The 20231-nt window shown below is 41.7% G+C and overlaps 1 protein-coding gene across 1 annotated transcript in view; it reads left to right on the forward strand.

Annotated features, from left to right (window-relative positions):
• The window catches only part of brinp2 (bone morphogenetic protein/retinoic acid inducible neural-specific 2), a 96926-nt gene extending 87568 nt beyond the window's left edge, over window positions 1-9358 (forward strand). The window contains exons 7-8 of the mRNA XM_081373336.1: window positions 3772-3994; window positions 5787-9358. Of these exons, the coding sequence (XP_081229462.1) occupies window positions 3772-3994; window positions 5787-6906 (1343 nt within the window). The 3' untranslated portion in view covers window positions 6907-9358. The remainder of the gene's footprint in view (window positions 1-3771; window positions 3995-5786) is intronic.
• The last annotated feature ends 10873 nt before the right edge of the window (window positions 9359-20231 follow it).

The raw sequence follows: 20231 nt of genomic DNA on the forward strand, positions 1-20231 counted from the left end.
GAGAAAATCTAATAAAAGCACTGCTACATATGGCTACATTTTATGCCGTTATGTGGGAAAGGGATGATCAGGTATAGAACGAACCACTATGGTTTTATTGGGTTGCATTATAGCATACCACAACCCTGATCTCAGCCCCTGTAGGCTTATGTTTGGAATATACATGTACATATTAAATGGTTGCTTTTTTATCATGTAATGAAAGCAAGTGTGCTGCAGATCAGATTCATGAAGCGATAAAGCATCTGTGCAGATGTAAGAATCATCTAAATACAATAATTGTAAAATGAAATGCTATTGAGCTCATTCAGTCAAGGAACGCAAAGCCTTCTTTCTAACTAAATGACCAAACTGAATAATTTGTTTTTAATAAGAATATTGCTATCACTTATCAGATAATGGCGCAACATACAATAACTAAAAAAGCTAAATACTGTAATACATTTTTTAAAATGAATAAATCCCTTTTTTTTAAGGGTACCTATTATTAGGCCTGTCGCGATAGTCGATAAGTCGATTAATCGCACGATAAAAAAAATGAGCTCGATAATTTTTCCGGCCGCGATAATTCCATTTGCATGCTTGTTTGTTTTCCTCGTCTCTCTCTCTCTACCAAAGAGACTGGATGACCACTCTCGCTCGGTTCTTTAGCGTATAGGAGGAGTGAACCCTCTTGTTGTCAGTTGCATGGTCTTTGTGTGGGAAGGCGGCGCTTGTCAGTCACATGGTCTTTGTATGGGAAAGCGCCGGCGGCCGCGGGACTGTTTGCGGCTACTGCCGGGAGAGAGAGAAGACGCTAGTTGTGAGTTGCAACAGCGAGCCCAATCACATGAAAATGCATATCTATACCACAAATGTTATTTCTCGTGCCATTTATATGCCAAAAATAGTTTTTGCGTGCATATGATACACTCTTTATGGCGTGTAATACGCACGCACTCCTCACCCCTAATCCTAACCAAGTATTTTCAGTGCGTAGCATGCACGCAATAAAGTGCGTCTCTGTCTTCCCGACAGTACACAATCACTTGACAAAGTAACAGGAGTAACAGTGCAAAATTTGGGTGATATGGCTTGTTGAGGCTTTTTTTATTTGTTTACAAAGGTCCTAACTGTCAGTTTTGCCTGTTATGGAATGTATCACTATTTAATAATGTCTAAAGCCTAATATTTAATATTTTTTGAAGTGCAATTTTGTTTCATTTTTTTTTTATTAACAGACATTTATTTTGTTAACAGACACTAAGAGTCCATTGCTTTCATTGTTTTTGGTTGTTTTGTTCATTTTTTTGGATATTTAAAATGTTTTCCGTTTTCAATGTTTAATATTCTTTAGAAATAAAAGTTTATAGATCGTTGAAAAGGTGTACCTGCATTATTATGCCATTATAATTATATTAAATGAAAATGGTCTCAGTACGACAATATTATCGTTTATCGCGATAATTTCTTGGACAATTTATCGTCCAGCAAAATTTGTTATCGTGACAGGCCTACCTATTATGCAAAATTCACGTTTACATGGTGTAACGTAAATGCGTGCCGGCAGTATGTGTACACAACCACCCTATAGTCGTAAAATTCCACCCACTCCATTTTAATCCCCATAAATCATAAGCAGTGTCTCAGAATAAGCCGTTTGTTTATATGCAATGTGATGTCAACGAGTACCAACGGGTTTGAAGTTCCAAATTGCAGTTTCAGTGTAGCTTCAAAGGGCTCTACACAATCCCAGCCGAGGAATAAGGGTCTTATCAGTCATTTACTTTTTAACTACAAATGCTCATCTTGCACTGGGATGTGCGTCCAGGACTTCACGCATTACGTACTCACGTTGGAAAGGTCACGCATGACGTGGCTGAAGAATCGACCCAGTGTTTACAAAGAGAAAAACTCCATCTCATTTTCCATTTTCTTCAAAATCATTCGACATCGTTGTTTTACCTTTTTTTGTAAAGGTCGTTTGACTTAGTCTTTGCACATTCGCTTTATAAACACTGGGTTGATACTTCCGCCTACGTCATGCGTGACCTTTTCAACGTGACTACGTAATGCGTGAAGTCGTGGGTGAGTATATTATCAGGAAAACTAGAAGAAATTGTTGCGCTCTAAATTGACAAAAAATCATTTTTCTTTAGGTGCGTAGAGCCGCAGGAATATGGAAAACGAGCAAGAAGGTGGCTGGCTGTACACCAGATTCAGTAGAGACTACAGAAGTCTAATGCATCGTCTTTGTTTGTTGTTTTTTTGCATCATGTAAAAAGTGCAAATCGAAAGTGAATTAAAAACGAATGAACAGGTGCACTGAAGATAGCAATGTGATGAAACGTTTGCTCCTGTTCATTTGAGTAAATTATCAGGAAATTTTAATTCTGAAGTGAACTAATCCTTTCAAGCATTCAAGAAAAAAATCTATTCTTATAAAAGCTACTAAAATTATTCAATCAAGCAGTGAGCAGTGAGTGATTTTGTTTTTCTTTTGTTGTTTGATTCATATACAGTACCTACTGCTATATATGCTGTTAATATTACACTGCTTTCACTGTAATACACAGATCTAATGTACACGTGATTTTGACATAACCTTGTGTGCATTTGACAGTTTAAGCGTAATAAGATGTGACAGAGAACTTCGTTTAAAGGGATAGTTCGCCAAAAAAAAAAAAAATTGTCCTTACTCACCCTCAAGTTGTTCCAAACCAGTATGAGTTTATTTCTTCTGTTGAACACAAAAGAAGATTTTAAAGAATAAAGAAGACAGTATTTTAAGGAATGTTGGTAACCAGACAGTTGACGACACCCATTGACTTCCAAAGTAGGAAAAAAATACTATGGAAGTCAATGGGTGCCGTCAACTGTCTAGTTAACTGTCACTCATTTATCATTATTAGTTTTATATAACCAACATCACATTAGCAAACAACATGATTATGCACTGCCAGACCACCCTGTTAATTGTAATGCAATTATGTTGTGACACTGGTCATTGTAGGCTTTTCTTCTGCTGTCAGAGTCAAACAGACACACATGCATAGACAAAATGATAGGGAAGAGAAGAAGAAAAACGGAGCTTAAACTGAGCTTAACTGACAGTCTAAGCCAATGCTAATGTTATCTCTGTGATTTAGTCTTGTGTGTGGGAGCCTATGGGCTCAGCGCTCGCGGGATCATTGCACATTGTAATGCCCTGTGACACCAATGGAGCTCTTTCTGCATGGCCTTACAATGAAAAAGGGAGGGGGATAGGGGTTCGTTTCCTCAGACCTGCGCAAATGTCTTAATTTCTCTCCATTTTTGAAGGATGCTCATGTCTTAAGTGGCCCAAATGCATTTCTAGATTTTAATAATTCTGCTAATATTTCACCGTTTACAGCTTGTACAATGGAAGTTTTCAATGGAAGGTGTTGGTAAATTCTGTTTTTCAACTAAACTGTCTGTGTTGAAGACAGATTAGCTTGTCCTTATTTCAAGTAGTGATCAATCAGCAGTGCACTATGATTGTCAAAAGTTTTAATAAAACCTCACTTTGTATTGCTGCTATATAGTTTGGTGTTATGTTGTGAGTCAAGTGATTAACGTTTTTGTCTCTGCTATTTTTTCCCTAACAACACCCACAATGAGTCGCTCGATAACTCATGCATTCATATCATGAGCCATTTCATGTCCTCTTATTGAAGCTCATAATAGCGCAATATAGTTTATTCACCTTCTCCAAGGTTTCACAGTAATAATAACCATAATAACATTTCTCGCTCTCCTTCTGTTTTTCAGATGAGTTCAAGGCCTTTCTCAAGAAATTGCCAACAGATCATTTTTTAAACACCTCTGCCGTCTTAAAGTTCTGGACGTCAGATCTGGTCCTGCAGAGACGTTATGGTCTGCTGGAGGCGAGCACTAAAGTGGTGCTGGGAAAAGCCATCAAGATAGTGCGCAAACTCTTCGCTCTCAGCAAGCGCTGTCCTACACAGCCAAAGATCAGCCTGCCTAGAGAAAGGTACAAGGCCATATGATCTTTTGTTATTGTTGTTGTTTTTGCAAATCATGTAAGGTAGCATGTGCAATGTGGATTTTAGAAAGCATTAATTAAACAGATAGCTGAAACAACATGAGGGTGAGCAAATAATGTTGTTGTTTTTATTTAATAAGTTTTTTTTTAGCTTACTTTAGCATTCAAACATTTGTCTTTGTGTTTCTGTGTCTACAGTATAAGACAGTTGGCTGTTTCACTCTTAGTATATACAACATTGTGTGGTTTATTTAGACTATGGCTTAGAGGCATTGAAGCTGCACTATTGTGTGGTTCAGATGTTGTTCTTACAGGACAATTATTTTTGATTATGCAAAGAAAAAGTTGCTGGATATTTGAATTTGTGGGAAAAACAAAGAGAGATGAGAAATAAGGCTGGATAATATTAAAGTGAGTGAACGTTGTGCCTCGTGGTGCCTGCATAGAGTGAATATTTCTGAAGAGTGGTCAGCGTGCACACACTATAATCAAGAGCTCCACGCGAGGGACAGGTTGTAGTTAGCATCCTTCAACTTGAAGACTTTCACTCCATAGACGGCTTCCACCTGCATCTGCACTGCACAAGGAAAAACACACTAGAATTAACCCAAACTGAGAGTGGAATCATTTTTGTTGCTTCGTTAGTTTCATAAACAAAAGTTTTATTACCCTAGAATGCGATTTTTGGAGGTTTTTCAATTTAAAAAAAATGGCTTGATATTCCATGTGTTTCTTATAAATCTTGAATGTGAGCCTCTGTAATGTCATTTACATATTTGTTGGTCATACGTTTAGCAAAAAAAAACTTTTAAAACGACAAAAGACAATCCTTGTATTCGTATTTTTTTTTTTAGCTTGAAGTCTAGGGTTAATTTAATGACAAACAGTCAGCTATGTAAGTTTGATGTTCCCCATTGCTATGTCTGGCCAAGTCTGAGATGGTCACAATTAGTAATTTCAGAAATGCAGTTCTATTTGTTTTATGAGATTTTCAGTTTGTTTGAATGGTAAAAAAAAAAAAAAAAAATCTTTTAACATACAATTAATTTCTGAGAGATTTCTCACCAAAATAGAAGATTCAACCAGTTCTTAATTATTGAACCAAGATGCAATTCTCTGAGTCAACATGAATAAATGAGCACTTCTTAGTGGTTTATTTACCGCCTGAATTGCATCTTGACATCAAATGCTCTCATGAAAAAGAAGAACATGTTACATTAGTGGATTTATAAAATCATTAATAAACTCGAGAGTCCAGGACAAAAGGAAGGCCAGATTAAATGAAATCCCACAGGGAGGCAGCCGACGGAAAGGGCATGTGATGTGAGAAATTATTTATCTATGCATGGCATTAAGTATGCGTCAACAGTTGTGAAGTGAGTTGGAAGATAATGGAGAGCATTTATTTAAGTGAATTGTCTCTCACTAAATTGGATAAAAAAGAATGAAAAGAATGTGCCATCTCCTCACACACATCCCCAAAGGCTTTTAGGACTCACTTCCTCTACTAGTTAAGAACAATTTGCATTTGTCAAAGAACAGGCCATCAGCACTCAATTAATATTCGTATCAATCAGCAAGAGGAAATGAATGCCTCATTTACCACAAAGAAAATAAGGCTGATGTCAAGTTCTGACTGAACAATTTTAACATGTTAGCTGAACAATTTTTCATGGCAACGAAGCCCAGAAATCTTTCGATTTTATCTTCATTTAGTAAATCCTAGCCTGTCATTTTCAGGAACTAATCTTGTCTGTAATTATTACCTTCTCTCTTGCAGACCTCTGGGTTTTTGGCTCAACAAAGCCCAGTCTCTGTTGTATTGTAGCGAGCATGGTGTGCACGGCACCTTCTCTGAGGAACTGCAGGGCTGCATCTGTGCCACAGAGCAACGCGCCGTCTGCCAGGGCTCCGTGCCATGTAGGGTGGGTGAGGGGACCCTCTGCTTGTCCTGCGCCCCGGACAACATCACCCGCTGTGGCACATGCCTCCCAGGCAGCATCCTCCATATGGGCTTCTGTCGCCCCAACATCGCCAACTCTTTGGACCACTACATCAACTTTGACTTTGACATGCCAGACACAGAGATGCGTTACCTTCTCCAAAGGCTCGATAGCCGCATGGAGGTCCATGCCATCTACATAAGCAACGACGTGCGCCTGGGCAGCTGGTTCAACCCGGCGTGGAGGAAGCGCATGCTGCTCACTCTCAAGAGCAACAAGAACAAGTCCAACCTCATCCACATGCTGATGGGGATCTCTTTCCAGATCTGTTCCACCAAGAACAGCACTCTGGAACCCGTGCCTGCTATCTATGTAAACCCCTTCGGGGGCAGCCACTCCGAGAGCTGGTTTATGCCCGTCAACCAGCAGGACTTCCCAGACTGGGAAAGAACTAAATTGGATGCCTCACTCCAGTGCTATAACTGGACCCTCGCTCTTGGCAGCAAGTGGAAGTCGTTCTTCGAAACGGTGCACATTTACCTGCGCAGTCGCATCATCACTGATGATCCTGCCGTCAATGAGACGCTTTTTTACGAGCCGCTGGACCTGGATGACCACTCGGCCAACCTGGGCTACATGAAAATCAACAGTCTGAAGGTCTTTGGCTACAGCATGCACTTTGATCCAGAGGGGATCAAGGACCTGATCCTGCAGTTGGACTACCCGTACACGCAGGGATCCCAGGATGCGGCCTTCCTAATGCTTCTGGAGATGAGGGACCGCATCAACCGGCTCTCTCCACCGGGAGCCCAGCAGCTGGACCTCTTCTCCTGCCTGCTGAGGCACAGGCTCAAGCTTTCGTCCAGCGAGGTGGTGCGAATACGGGAAGCACTCCAGAGTTTTAACACCAAGCTCCCCAACTCCACAGAGCCAGAACTCAGCCAGCTGTGCAGTTAGTTCAAATGAGCCTCTGTTGTTCATTTGTGCCTGCCAGTGAGAATGTATTTGTAAATGTGATGAGAGAGAAAGGAAAAATAAATTTATTGTCAGTCTACATGTAAATAATTGTGGATGAGATTGTCTTTGAACCCTCTTCCTTTGGGCAGCAATTGTAAGAAGCAGAATTTTTGATTGTAACCGAGATAGGAGCATACCATGCGGAAGCCGTACGTTGCCAGAATATTCCCTTGCTGGGAAAACCTTGTTGGATCTAGCCTACAGTCAAACCCACATAGTGTCTTTGAATAAGGGTTCCTTTTGAGACTATGAGGGTTTTTCCTAAGTGGACTGCCTATGAACCTTGAAAAAGAACATTTTAAGTCAGAATATATACCTACGGTTTCTTAGCACGTACAGTATGTGCAGGTGCTGTAGTTATTCTTGGTGATGTCATTGTTCGAGATGGAGAATCAACAATAAGAAGTCTATTCTGATGTAAAGTATCGGAGCACAGTGGTCCAACAGTTATAACAATCAGCAAAGATTCAAATTCTTGCTTTTCTATTCTATCTGGAGTTACAAATCCTGTATTGTGAGATCTGTATATCTGTATTTAATGTGGGACTGAATTGCCAGAATGTTGGATATAAATTTCTTTGTATTCAGAGATATGGCTAAACCAAAAGGTAAACATGAAAGCAAACTGAATGGCTAAATTTCATTACAGGTTTTTTAATGTTTATTGAAATCTCTTTTGAGAAGGCAACCTTAAAGTTATGGTATACGCTTACAATATTGTTTTGAAAAGGTTTGTTGGCCGCTTTGTAAATACTGCTCATCTCATTCAAAACGTGAAAAGCTTCACATTGCTTCTTGGATATATACTGATAAACACCCGCATTTGTACTTTTTGAAAGTGCAAAGACCAAAAAAAAAAAAAAAACACACACACATACACACACTTCACCACAAAACAATTGCCTTATGAAGTGAAGTCTCTGTTCTGATATCAAAGCACACTTGGCTGTATGTCTCTCGCTTTATGAAAAAAGCAGGAAACACTTTTTTTCTTTTTTCCTCTGTAAATGTCCATTTTTAATTGAAGTATTATATGAGGAGTGCATTACGTGTCATCTATGTGCAAATACAGAGTTACATTTACGTCACCTGATTCAATAGCTTTGTTTGTTTTACTACATTTTCCTGCTTTTCTATTAGACATATTAGTCACATAGACATGATGTGACGAGGCGTAACTGTAATACATGAATTCATTTTAGTATCTCTACATCTAGAGGCAATTATTTCCACTCAGCTTTGAATAACTGTACATGTACTGCTTAAGTGTTCTTGATTAAGTTGCTTGGGTTGTAGCATTTGTCAACACAAACAGCCACAGAATTACAGCCTTTGACAACACAGAGCATTTATTACTGCTTTTTATATAAAATTGGAATGTGTGGAAATGTCTGTGAAAATTGCATATATGCATCAACATAAAAAAGATCAGTTTTCTGTCAAGATAAGATGGATCGCTCAATATATGAGGAGCAACTTTTACAGTGCGAGGTAAAAAAAAACAGAATAAAAAAGTGCAATTTATGCTGTTGTCATGGAGAGCTATAGGACCTTCACATAGTCTTTCACGATATATATATGTGACTCAACTGCAAAGGGGGAAAACATTCTCACTAAATTCAGAAGATGGAAATCACAGGGAGTCTGTAAATATGAGTTGTTTATCTTAATGTCTAAGACAGGAATCGGTTTTCACCCTTCAACAAATTGTCAAGACAGTGAAGGCCGTCTAATCAATCACAACAGCCCAATGTAAACTGGCATAGCCTCCCTTTTGAGAAGGCATAAACTATCTGAATATTTCTGTATTTCATGATTTATTATGACTAAACTGCCTGAATTTACAATGTTTTTTTGTTTTGTTTTGTTTTTTGAGACACTTTATAATAATTTTCATGAATTAAGTCATAAATAAAATATTTACATACTTTACACTACTGTTCAAAAGTGTGGGGTTGGTAAGATTTTTTTTTATGTTTTTAAAAGTCTCCTTTGCTCACCAAGGCTGCATTTATTTGGTCAAAAATACAGAAAAAAAAACAGTAATACTGTGAAATATTATTACAATTTAAAATAAATAACTCTTTTCTGTTTTTTGTTTTTGTTTTTTAATGTAATTTATTTCTGTGATGGCAAGGCTGAATTTTCAGCATCATTACTCCAGTCTTCAGTGTCAGATGATCCTTCAGAAATAATTTGGATATGCTGATTTGATGCTGAAAAAAAATTCTTATTATTATCAATGTTGAAAAAGTTGTGCTGCTTAATTTTTGTGGAAACCGTGATACCTTTTTTTTTCAGGATTCAACAGCATTTATTTGAAATGTAACATTGTAAATATCTTTACTGTCACTATCAAATTAATGTGTACTTGCTTAATAAAGGTATTCATTTATTTAAAAAAAAACTGTTATTGACCCCAAACTTCTGAAGTGTAGTGTATATATAAAGTTATAAATATTACATTAATTTGTACAATAATCAGTATTAACTAGTTATCTTTGAAGCATATGATGTACTGCTTAAAAATTGATGATATAAAAAGTTATTAAATAGTGTCACCTTTTTATCTCATGGATATGTGAGATATAAATCTTGGGTTAATATCTCACTGTTTTGTATTTGGAGTTTAGAGATTGAAGTTTTTTTTTTTTTTTATCCTACAATCTAATATATTTCTGATTAAAATAGCTCCAGCCGTCATGGTTTCATTCTTGTTTATGTGCACAGCTGACTGAGAAAGCTATTAGATTTTTCTGTGCAAAGGCATGAGATGAAAATCATTTACCATGGCTCTAACCATCTACTGAATGTATGTTTTGTAATACACTCATTTCAAAGTGAACGTACCTATATATCTAATCCAGCCATCTTTTGGATTCCAGTTTTTACTATTTGTTTTCCATTAGCAAATTTGATAACATGCACATTTACCATCAACACAGGTCTCAGATTCTTTACTGTAACAGTTACAAGCAGCCTTTTTTTTTTTTTTTTTTTTGCTCCTCAGATACGATTCTGCTTTACTAGAAACATGTAAAATGTGACCTACTTTCAGGCTTTCTCTGCACGCCGAAATAAAATGGGAGGTTTTTCAGACAAACATTTGAAAACCAATCCTCATTAGCATTCTTTGAAGAAAAAAATCAACACAGTAATGCTGCAGGAAAGAGGCAAAAAACAATTATTTGTTGTGAAATCATTGCATTAATTAATTTCAGCCTGTAGTTATTTACTTAGCATGCTCTGAAAGAAAATGGCATGTTGTCAAGCGAATACAACTCCTGGAGTTTGAGGTATCCGTTGGCGTCGTACTAGTCGCTGAGTCAACTTAAAACACATCTGAATGCTATTTCAGGACATTTCAGCTCTGTTCTTGATTCTGTTTGCAGTCAATTTACCCCATCCCATCTTTAAACTACACTTCTGTGCTGCAGGTAGTCAGACAGCTTTACCACGCTGTAAACATCAAATGACTGAAATTGTATCTCGGCCATTTCTGCCTGTACATCCAGCAATTCATGAATAATGTACAAATAAGATTTAATCTCAGAGGGGTCAGTCCAGAATCCTGCCTTTAGCCTCCATGCATTGCCATAGTGGGATGTTTTTTTGTTTTGTTTTTTTGAGAGAGAGAGAGAGAGGTATCAATGTCCAGAACCAAAGTGCTGAATGTAAATAGTTTGACTGCATCCATTTCTATGAGAGACAATATAGCTCAGTTATGAGCGTGAGATGCCAGCATGAAATATTGCAGAGAGGATTCTGTATGTGGCGAATGATTCTCTACAGAGTCAGATATGGGCGGTGTGGCCGTGAAATTAAACATAATCTTTATACTCTTAAAGCTCCAATATGTAGGGATTTTGTAATAAAATTTCCAAAAATAACTTGCACAGTGTGATATATTTCCTCCAGTTATGTACTTACAATATCTCAAAAGTCTCCAAAGATTTTTTATTTCAGAGAAATTCCGATTTTAAATAACTGGCCGTCCCGGAAAAGAAATGTCGCGCCTCAGTGACGCAATGTCCGCTCTCTCTATCCTTCTTTCCGGTGTGGACCATGTGATAGGATATTCCACCACACCGGATTTTTTTTTTTTTTTTTTTTTTTACAACTTTATTGAGGTTTTTTTCTTATCACAATAAACAATAAAGACATCTGACAAAGAATAAAAAAAGGAATAAAATAAAAAATATGACCCACATCACCGGAATATCGCATGGTAAAATGCGGAAGTGGTGGTTAAAGCGTTATAGCCATAGACTGTATGGTTATAGCTGTTATGGATCACGAACTCTTTGGCGAGTATTGAAGTGCCAACAAAACGAAAGCGTCCATATTCGGATACACGCGGAGTCACGGACTGTGTGACAAACGGAGGAATAAAACCCGGATAAATATCGGCAGGCGTTTTCGAGATGGAGAGAGCTGCGCGTCTGGACTTGTCAGAGACTCTCTCGCGAGTGTATTGAGACAGGTAAGACATGCAACTGTCAATAATAGCACTTATAAACAAAGTTATATTGCTCTTTGTACTTTGGTAAGGCTTTTTATCACGTGTGGTGACCGAGATTATGGCAGTACAATTACAATCGGAGATGATGTTAAAAAAAATATTTAGTCATTACTTGCAAATGTTCGTTCAAATTTACTTTTAGATATTGGTTTGAACACGTTAAACAACACGGCATTAACCATAAAAAACGTAAAACTGTACAACATTAACCAAACAAATCATTTGACAAATAGCTGTATGTTGTAACGGGATAGCCTAATATAGCATAACATTTCACGTCCCTTGCAGTTCATTAATTATGATGACATAAAATAATACGATAAGACATACAGGTAATACAAAAACGAATAAATTACCTCATCCGTGATCATGATTCATTAATTCCATTTAGATACATCGCTAGATGGTGAAAACGCATTATAAACCACATCTCCCATCGTCACCTCCTTCATAGCGTCATCAAGCTTCGCCTTTGTTATTGTTGGAAACTGCGCCCTCTTGTGGTCAAATACCAAAGTCACATACTGGAGCTTTAATATCATTTCTCTCTCTCTCTCACTCTCTCAATGTTTTAACAAGATGTAAATGTTCTTATATGAATTATAAAAAGAAGAAGCAATCTTTTCCCCGCATGGAGTCTCTAAATAAATGCTTAACTGGGTAAGTGCCATATCCTTTCTGCCATGAAGAGCTTACTCTTTGAACTGTTATACAGCAACAGACGACCATTAAAAGATTGAATTTAGCCTGTGCACTGTTTTCCATGGCACCAATCATTTACTTTTATAGAGATGTTTGCTACATCAATTTAAAGGCCATATTTTAATACGGTTCTAGAACCGCAGTTTTATTTTAAGTAAAAGTCTGTGGTTTAGAGGGAATTGAATTCAGAATGCCTTTAAAACTGTAATTCCTGAGTTTGATTTCCAATGGAATGTAGCTCTATTATGCAACGTATAGGCCCTCTGGAAAAACATGCCTTTTATTACATTTTTGCAAAACTCCAAAAAAAACGTACCTATATAAATGACTACTGTTAGCAGTAAAACACCGACAACTTTTATTCCTTTTCAGACAAATAATGATTACAGGGGCATTATAATCGATTGCTAGACTTATTTTCGCACAGTTCCTTTCACAATAGTTCTGTAGCTTATGTTATGACCTCACAACACTTTAACCATAGCACATGATTTGTAAACTAATTCATGTTGGCATCACATAACTAGCTCCATGATGCACCTTTTCTGGTGTAAGAAACTTGCTTGTTAGCTTGCCTGGTACTACATTGCACTTGCAGTGAAACACAAAAGAGATCAAAGACTTATAGAAGCTAGCTAAAATGGCGTGGTTACTTCAGCAAATGCATTTTTATCTCAATTTTGCTTTTGTTAATGCTATCGGTTCAGTTTAGGGTAAGGATCAGGGTATGCCAGGCGTGTCCAATCCTGCTCCTGGAGGGCCACTGTCCTGTAGAGTTCAGCTCCAACCCCAATTAAACATACCTGAACCAGCTAATTAAGGTATCCGTAATATTATAGTAGGTATGTCAAGTCAAGTCACCTTCATTTATATAGTGCTTTTAACAATATAGATTTTTTCAAAGCAGCTTTACAGTGATAATAGGAAATGAAAGTAACAGAGATTGTTTTGGCTTTACAGCAGCTCTAGAATAAAGTTATTGTCCAGCTAAAGTTAGTTTTGATTGATTCATAGAGTAGGCAAAGATCCATTGCAAAGATCATTAGTTGTTAACTTAGGGGCCGCTAACACAACACTGTTCTAACAGAAAACCCTTAAAGTCCCCATGAAATCAAAATTGACCCTATTTACTTTGTTAGCGCATATTACTAGTCTTGTGGTGAACAATTAATCCGTGCAAGAAAATATTTAAAAAACATTTTTTTTACCATGGTAATCTTTAATCAAAATCTGAAAATGCCCCTCCCCTCTGCATTGGAGGACCTTCTCTGATGACGTAGGTTTGAGGAATTGGTTTGGGCAACGCTTAACCACTCCCCTAAAAACCGTTAGTCTGCTATGAGCAGAGATGGAGAGGAGGAGCGCTAGAGTAAAACCCTGCCCTCTGTTCAATATTCCTTTTCACTGGGAAATACGTCATAACACTGGAGAAAAGTCGTTTGCAACTTCCGGTTCACGGGGACTTTAACGTGCTCCGTCCCGCTCATTCGCACAACAACAGCGCCTGGTGGTTCGAGAACGCAAACCCTGAAATAGGTTCCAAGGTGCAAGCCTTGAATAGAATTGAAAAAAGGTTATCTCTGCGCAAACTTCAAAAACGCAAACCTGTGAAAACGCTGACAGCGTGCACATGCATATTACGTGTTTAGTCTATAGGTATGCGCATTTGAATATATATGTGCACAGGCGTGTAGTCTTTCTTTACAAATTGACCAGAACAAATTTATTGTCTGGCCTTAAAATTTTATAATACAGAATTATTTATCGCTTCCGCGTAGCCATATGAACTGGAACTTATAGTAGGTGAAAAACAGTATGTGACAAAAGAAGTATGTCCGAATTTACTGTAGTCATAAAAGAGTAGGCTAAAAGTACCCATATTTCTTCCGGCGAGATTCTGAAGTGTGCATACAATGGACATTTTACCATCCCATGAGGCCACGGGAGAGGATTTATGAATGTCAGTGAATGCACATAACGCCTCGGTTACGACTGTAACCTCGGTTCCCTGAAGAGGGAACGAGCGTTGCGTCGAGAAATGACGCTATGGGGAACGCTTTGCGTGATGACGTCTTGAAGCACATGTAAAATCAGTCCAATGGTGTGGCGGAACGTCAGAGGCGGGTGACGTCACGTACCAGGAAGCTATAAAAGCCGGCCCGAAACAGAAAACGAAAGCTTCGTAAAAGTCTGAAGTCGAGCTGACAGGCATGAAGGAGATATGGCAAGGCGACGCAACGCTCGTTCCCTCTTCAGGGAACCGAGGTTATAGTCGTAACCGAGGCGTTCCCTTTCAAGGGAACTCCCGTTGCGTCGAGAAATGACGCTATGGGGAACGTCTATACCAACGCCTCCATAGCTACGAATGTCTGTCCTGTGTGAAATCTAGAGAGCAGCACTAGGAAGACAAAACATGAGACCCTGGAGCAGAGTCTAGATCCAGAGAGTAAAACCTGACGAAAGTGTGCGGTGAGGACCAGCCTGCCGCATCACAGACGTCCTGTAAAGAAACTCCTGAAATAAGGGCCTTAGAGGCCGCCATACTCCTCGTCGAGTGCGACCGGACAGCCAAAGGAGAAGGCTGCCCAGCCGCCTCATAAGCAAGTGAGATAGCCTCGACCACCCACTTGCTCATCCTTTGCTTAGACACTGGACCTCCTTTGTTAGGGGACCCAAAGCACACAAATAATTGATCACTTTTACGCCACAGGGCAGCTCTGTGGACATATGCGTCTAATGCCCGCACAGGGCAAAGCAAATTATTAGCCTCCTGGTCAGCATTTTGAAAGGGAGGAGGACAGAAGGCCTGCAGAACAACAGGTCTGACCACATTAGTGGGGACCTTGGGGATATAACCCGGTCTTGGATGAAGAAACGCTTTAACCATACCCGGAGCAAACTCTAAGCATGACGGAGCAACTGACAATGCTTGAAGATCCCCTATTCTCTTGAGAGAAGAAATAGCAAGGAGAAAAAGAGCTTTCAGAGTTAAAAACTTCTCAGGAACCTCCTCAATGGGCTCAAAGGGGGCCAGGGACAAGCCTTGTAATGCAATGGACAGGTCCCATGGCGGAACCCTAGAGCGAACTGCAGGCCTCAGCCTCCAAGTGCCACGAAGGAAACGAGATATCAAAGGGTCTTTCCCCACAGACATTCCACCCAAAGGAATGTGGTAAGCACCTATGGCCGCCACATAAACCTTTAAAGTGGACGGGGTCAGACCTGCCGTGAACCGGTCTTGCAGGAACTCCAGCACTGTACCAATTGGGCAGTTAACTGGGTCCAACCGACGGTCACTACACCAAGAAGTGAAGACTCTCCACTTCAGGGCATAAAGTTTCCTCGTGGAGGGAGCTCTGGACTGTAGAATGGTCTCAACAACCTCAGTTGAGAGACCTGACTCTATGAGCTGGGCCCCCTCAGAGGCCAAGCCCACAGGTTCCACAGTTCTGGGCGGGGGTGATATATTGAGCCCCCTGCCTGGGACAGAAGGTCTCTCCTGACGGGTAACTCCAGAGGATGCCCGTCGAGGAGGGATACCAGATCGGGAAACCATACTCTGCCCGGCCAGCGCGGGGCTATAAGAAGCAGGCAAACCCGGTCCCTGCGAACTCTCTCCAGAACTCCCGGGAGCAGAGCCACTGGGGGAAAGGCGTACAGACGTAGCCTCGGCCACGTCTGAACCATAGCATCCAGTCCCAGAGGAGCTGGATGCGTGAGGGAGAACCATAGTGGACAGTGAGAAGTCTCTCGAGACGCAAACAAATCTACTTGTGCTTGGCCGAACTCCCTCCATATCAGCTCCACCACCTCGGGGTGGAGCCTCCATTCCCCGGGCCTCGGCCCCTGCCTCGACAGAGTGTCTGCTCCTAAATTCTGGACCCCGGGGATGTAAGCTGCCCTGAGTGACAGTAACTTCCCCTGGGACCACAAGAGGATATGGCGTGCCAAGTTGGATAACGGGCGCGAGCGCAAACCCCCTTGGTGGTTGATATAGGCGACTACCGACGTGTTGTCCGTATGTACTAGCACATGGTGTCCCCTGAGATCTGTGATAAAGCTCCTCAGAGCTCGGAAGACAGCTAACATCTCTAGGCGATTGATATGCCAGGAACGATGATGGTCTTCCCACAGACCTTGAGCTGAGCGACCCTCCAGGATCGCTCCCCAACCCGTGAGGGAAGCATCCGTCGTTAGCAGTTTGCGACGACAAGGAGCTCCCAACACTGGGCCCTGGGACAGGAACCAAGGTTTCTTCCACATAACCAGGGCACGTAAGCATCGCCGCGTGACCCTGATTGTGCGAAATGGGTTGCCCCTCGGGGAAAACCCCCTGGTCCTGAGCCACCACTGCAGGGGCCTCATGTGTAGCAGTCCAAAAGGTATCACGTTGGACGCTGCTGCCATGAGACCCAACAGTCTCTGGAACTGTTTGACAGTGAGTAGCTGGCCTAGCTTTACACTTTTCACAGCTGCAAGGATGGACTCTATACGTGGCGGTGACAGGCGCGCCTGCATCGACACTGAATCCCAAACTACGCCTAAAAAAGTGGTCCTCTGGAGTGGAGAAAGCACACTCTTCTTGGCGTTCAGCCGTAACCCCAACTCTTTCATGTGGGCGAGAACAACATCTCGATGTTGAACCGCCAACTGATGCGACTGAGCTAAAATCAACCAATCGTCGATGTAGTTCATGATGCGAATACCTTGGAGGCGCAGCGGCGCCAGAGCTGCATCCATGCATTTGGTGAAAGTGCGGGGTGATAAAGCTAGGCCGAATGGAAGAACACGATATTGGTATGCTTTGCCCCCGAAAGCAAACCTCAGGAACTTCCAATGACACGGACGGATGGAAATATGGAAATATGCGTCCTTGAGGTCTATCGTGACAAACCAGTCCTCGGACCTGATCTGTGGCACGATCTGTCTCAATGTTAACATTTTGAACTTGAGCTGCATGACTGACTCGTTCAGAACTCGAAGATCTAAAATGGGACGCAATCCCCCGTCCTTTTTCGGAACTATGAAATACCGGCTGTAAAATCCGGTTTCCCTGTTGGAGGGAGGTACATATTCTATGGCCCCTTTCTCTAACAGAGTGTTTACTTCCTGTTCCATAACCAGAACCTGCTCGGGGCCCACCACTGTGGGCAGGACCCCCATAAACCGAGGTGGGCGTTTTTTGAATTGTATCTGATACCCTTTTTCCACGGTCTGCAGGACCCAACGAGAAACATTCGACAGTAGCTTCCACGCTGTCAAAGATTCTACTAGAGGTACCAGCCTCTCGAGACTGGTTTCTGGATTTCGTTGTTGTTGAGTAGTCAATTCGTCGCCCTGTAACGGCGCACCGGCAGGGAACGACCGAACAGACTGCTCTAACACCCTCCTCGGAGGGGGCGGGCATCCCGAGGCCACTACGTTTCCGGGTGGTCCTTGAGATATATGCTCGCCGGAGACCGCTGCGCCCTGTAACACCGGAGGCGGCAGGGTTGGCAGAACGGTCCCCTGAGGGTACCGAAGAGAGACGGGCACCGTAAAAAGAGGTGTTAACCGCTCTGCTTCGGGGGGGACTACCCTCATTTGTCCTGAGCCCTCGGACGTCAGGACTTTTTCCCAGCAGCCTTCTTGGCGGTAATGACGGTCCGCAGATCCGTCCTACCCCTCGAAGACTGCTGGGTTTGAGCGCGCCCTCCGTGTCCCCGTGATTTTTGTGGGGGAGCACGGGAGGACACGCTCTGTTTTTGAGTGGCACGATGTTCAGCGCTCTTTTTAGAGGAGTGAGGCTGCTCCCGCTCAGCAGCCTCAAAGAATGAAAGACGGGGGAGAAGTTTTTGAAGCGCAACTGCCTGTTTAGAAGCTTCTTGAGATTTAGCAACCGCACTGTTAACAGCATCGCCAAACAAACCAACAGTGGAGACCGGAGCATCTAAGAGAACATGCTTTTCTTTATCCTTTATGTCACTCAGATTGAGCCACAGATGCCTCTCAGTGGCCACCAGGGCTGCCATAGACCGCCCGATTGATTTAGCGGTCTCCTTGGTGGCCCTGAGAGACAGGTCTGTGGCTCTGCGTAGTTCAGCCACCGTATCTGGACCAATTCCCCCGCCCTCCTCTAAATCACCCAGCAATTCAGCCTGATAGGCCTGCATAATGGACATCGTATGCAGACACGCTGCTGCTTGACCAGCGGCTGCATATGATTTATGAACCAGTGAAGATGTCATTTTCACTGGTTTAGAAGGAAGTGTAGGAGTCTTTAGGGAAGATGCCGTTGCTGGAGAGAGATAGCTCGCAAGCGTCTCTTCCACCTTCGGCATCTCCCCATAACCATGCTCTTTATATTTGTGAATAGAAGAGTAGTGGGATGTGTTTGGTGTAAAAACTCTATATGAAACTGGTTTCCCCCACGATCTCGACACCTCGGTGTGGAGATCGGGGAAAAACGGAAGACTCCTGCGCTGGGGCTGCGCACGAGATGGCAGGAAGCGTTCGTCGAGCTTACTTTTCGAACGAACGTCCTGCCTATCCTCTGGCCACTCAATTGAAAGTCTGTCAACAGCTCTAGTAATAACATCAAGCAATTCTTCAAACGCATGAGACTGAGGTGGCGAATCCTCAGACTCAGCATCAATACTCACAACATCCAACTCCTCAGAGCTGGATAGTTGCAGTACTGGTGCCTCCATCGGGGGGGAAGAAACCGCAGCGCGTGCTTCCACACCCTGATGAGAGGCACTGGATCTGTCAGTAAGAGGCTGAGATAAGGCAGAGCCCGTCTCAACATCCACTGACAGATCCATTTGCGAACCCCAGGTCTGAGATCGCCGCCGAGCCTCAGCCGCGGCGGGACCCGAGCCCTGGGGAACGTGGTCGGGATTGAACCGAGCCAAACGGGATCGGAGCGTCCGCAATGGAAGCGCACAGCAATGCACACAGTCACCACCCTCGAGTGCTGACTGGGCATGCTCCTCTCCCAAACAAACAACACAAAGAGTGTGTGTGTCACCTCCCGTTAAATAACGCGGGCAGGGATGGACACACACTCTAAACTGCTGCTTGCTCGCCATACTGAATAATATATATATATATAGACAGACAACACCAAATAAACGGACAGATTCAACACAGAGCGCAACTGAAGACTCAGAAAGCTTTCGTTTTCTGTTTCGGGCCGGCTTTTATAGCTTCCTGGTACGTGACGTCACCCGCCTCTGACGTTCCGCCACACCATTGGACTGATTTTACATGTGCTTCAAGACGTCATCACGCAAAGCGTTCCCCATAGCGTCATTTCTCGACGCAACGGGAGTTCCCTTGAAAGGGAACTGACGCTGGTAGGTCACATGATAATGACAACATGGTGAATGTAGTATGTCCAGATTGCATTCATACTACACACATTCATACTATAGAACATACTGTTTTAGCGGTCGTGAAGTAATTACTTAAATAATTACAAAATAAGTATGTTTACAGTTAACAACAAGACATTGTCAACAGAGCGAAGAATTGACGAGTCACCATGGAAACAGATGCTAGTTTCTTCTTCTTTTGTTTAATGGCTTTCTACATACTTAGTGCATATCGCCACCTGTTTGGTGGTTGTGCAGTCATTTTTCAATCTTTTCGTTTAATAATCTTTAATCACTGTGAATAAGAACTATATTGTGTGTTTGATGATAATTTAAATAAAAAGACCAAAAAATAACAGACTGTGCTTACAAAGATATCATGGCTGTATAAGTTTATTTTTCATGTTAGTCATTTTCCTTCCACGTTGCTTGAAAGGTAAGATATGTATGTTAGAAAACGTCCTGTTGCAAAAAAAGAAGAAGCAGAAAGCAGATCAACGATGTGTGAGATGAGAATTATATCTATATACATAGGCCTGTCGCGATAGTCGATAAGTCGATTAATCGCACGATAAAAAAAAACGAGCTCGATAATTTTTCCGGCCGCGATAATTCCATTTGCATGCTTGTTTGTTTTCCTCGTCTCTCTCTCTCTACCAAAGAGACTGGATGACCACTCTCGCTCG

Source organism: Scardinius erythrophthalmus (assembly GCF_964197995.2).
Source record: "Scardinius erythrophthalmus genome assembly, chromosome: 9".
Lineage (NCBI taxonomy): Eukaryota > Metazoa > Chordata > Actinopteri > Cypriniformes > Leuciscidae > Scardinius > Scardinius erythrophthalmus.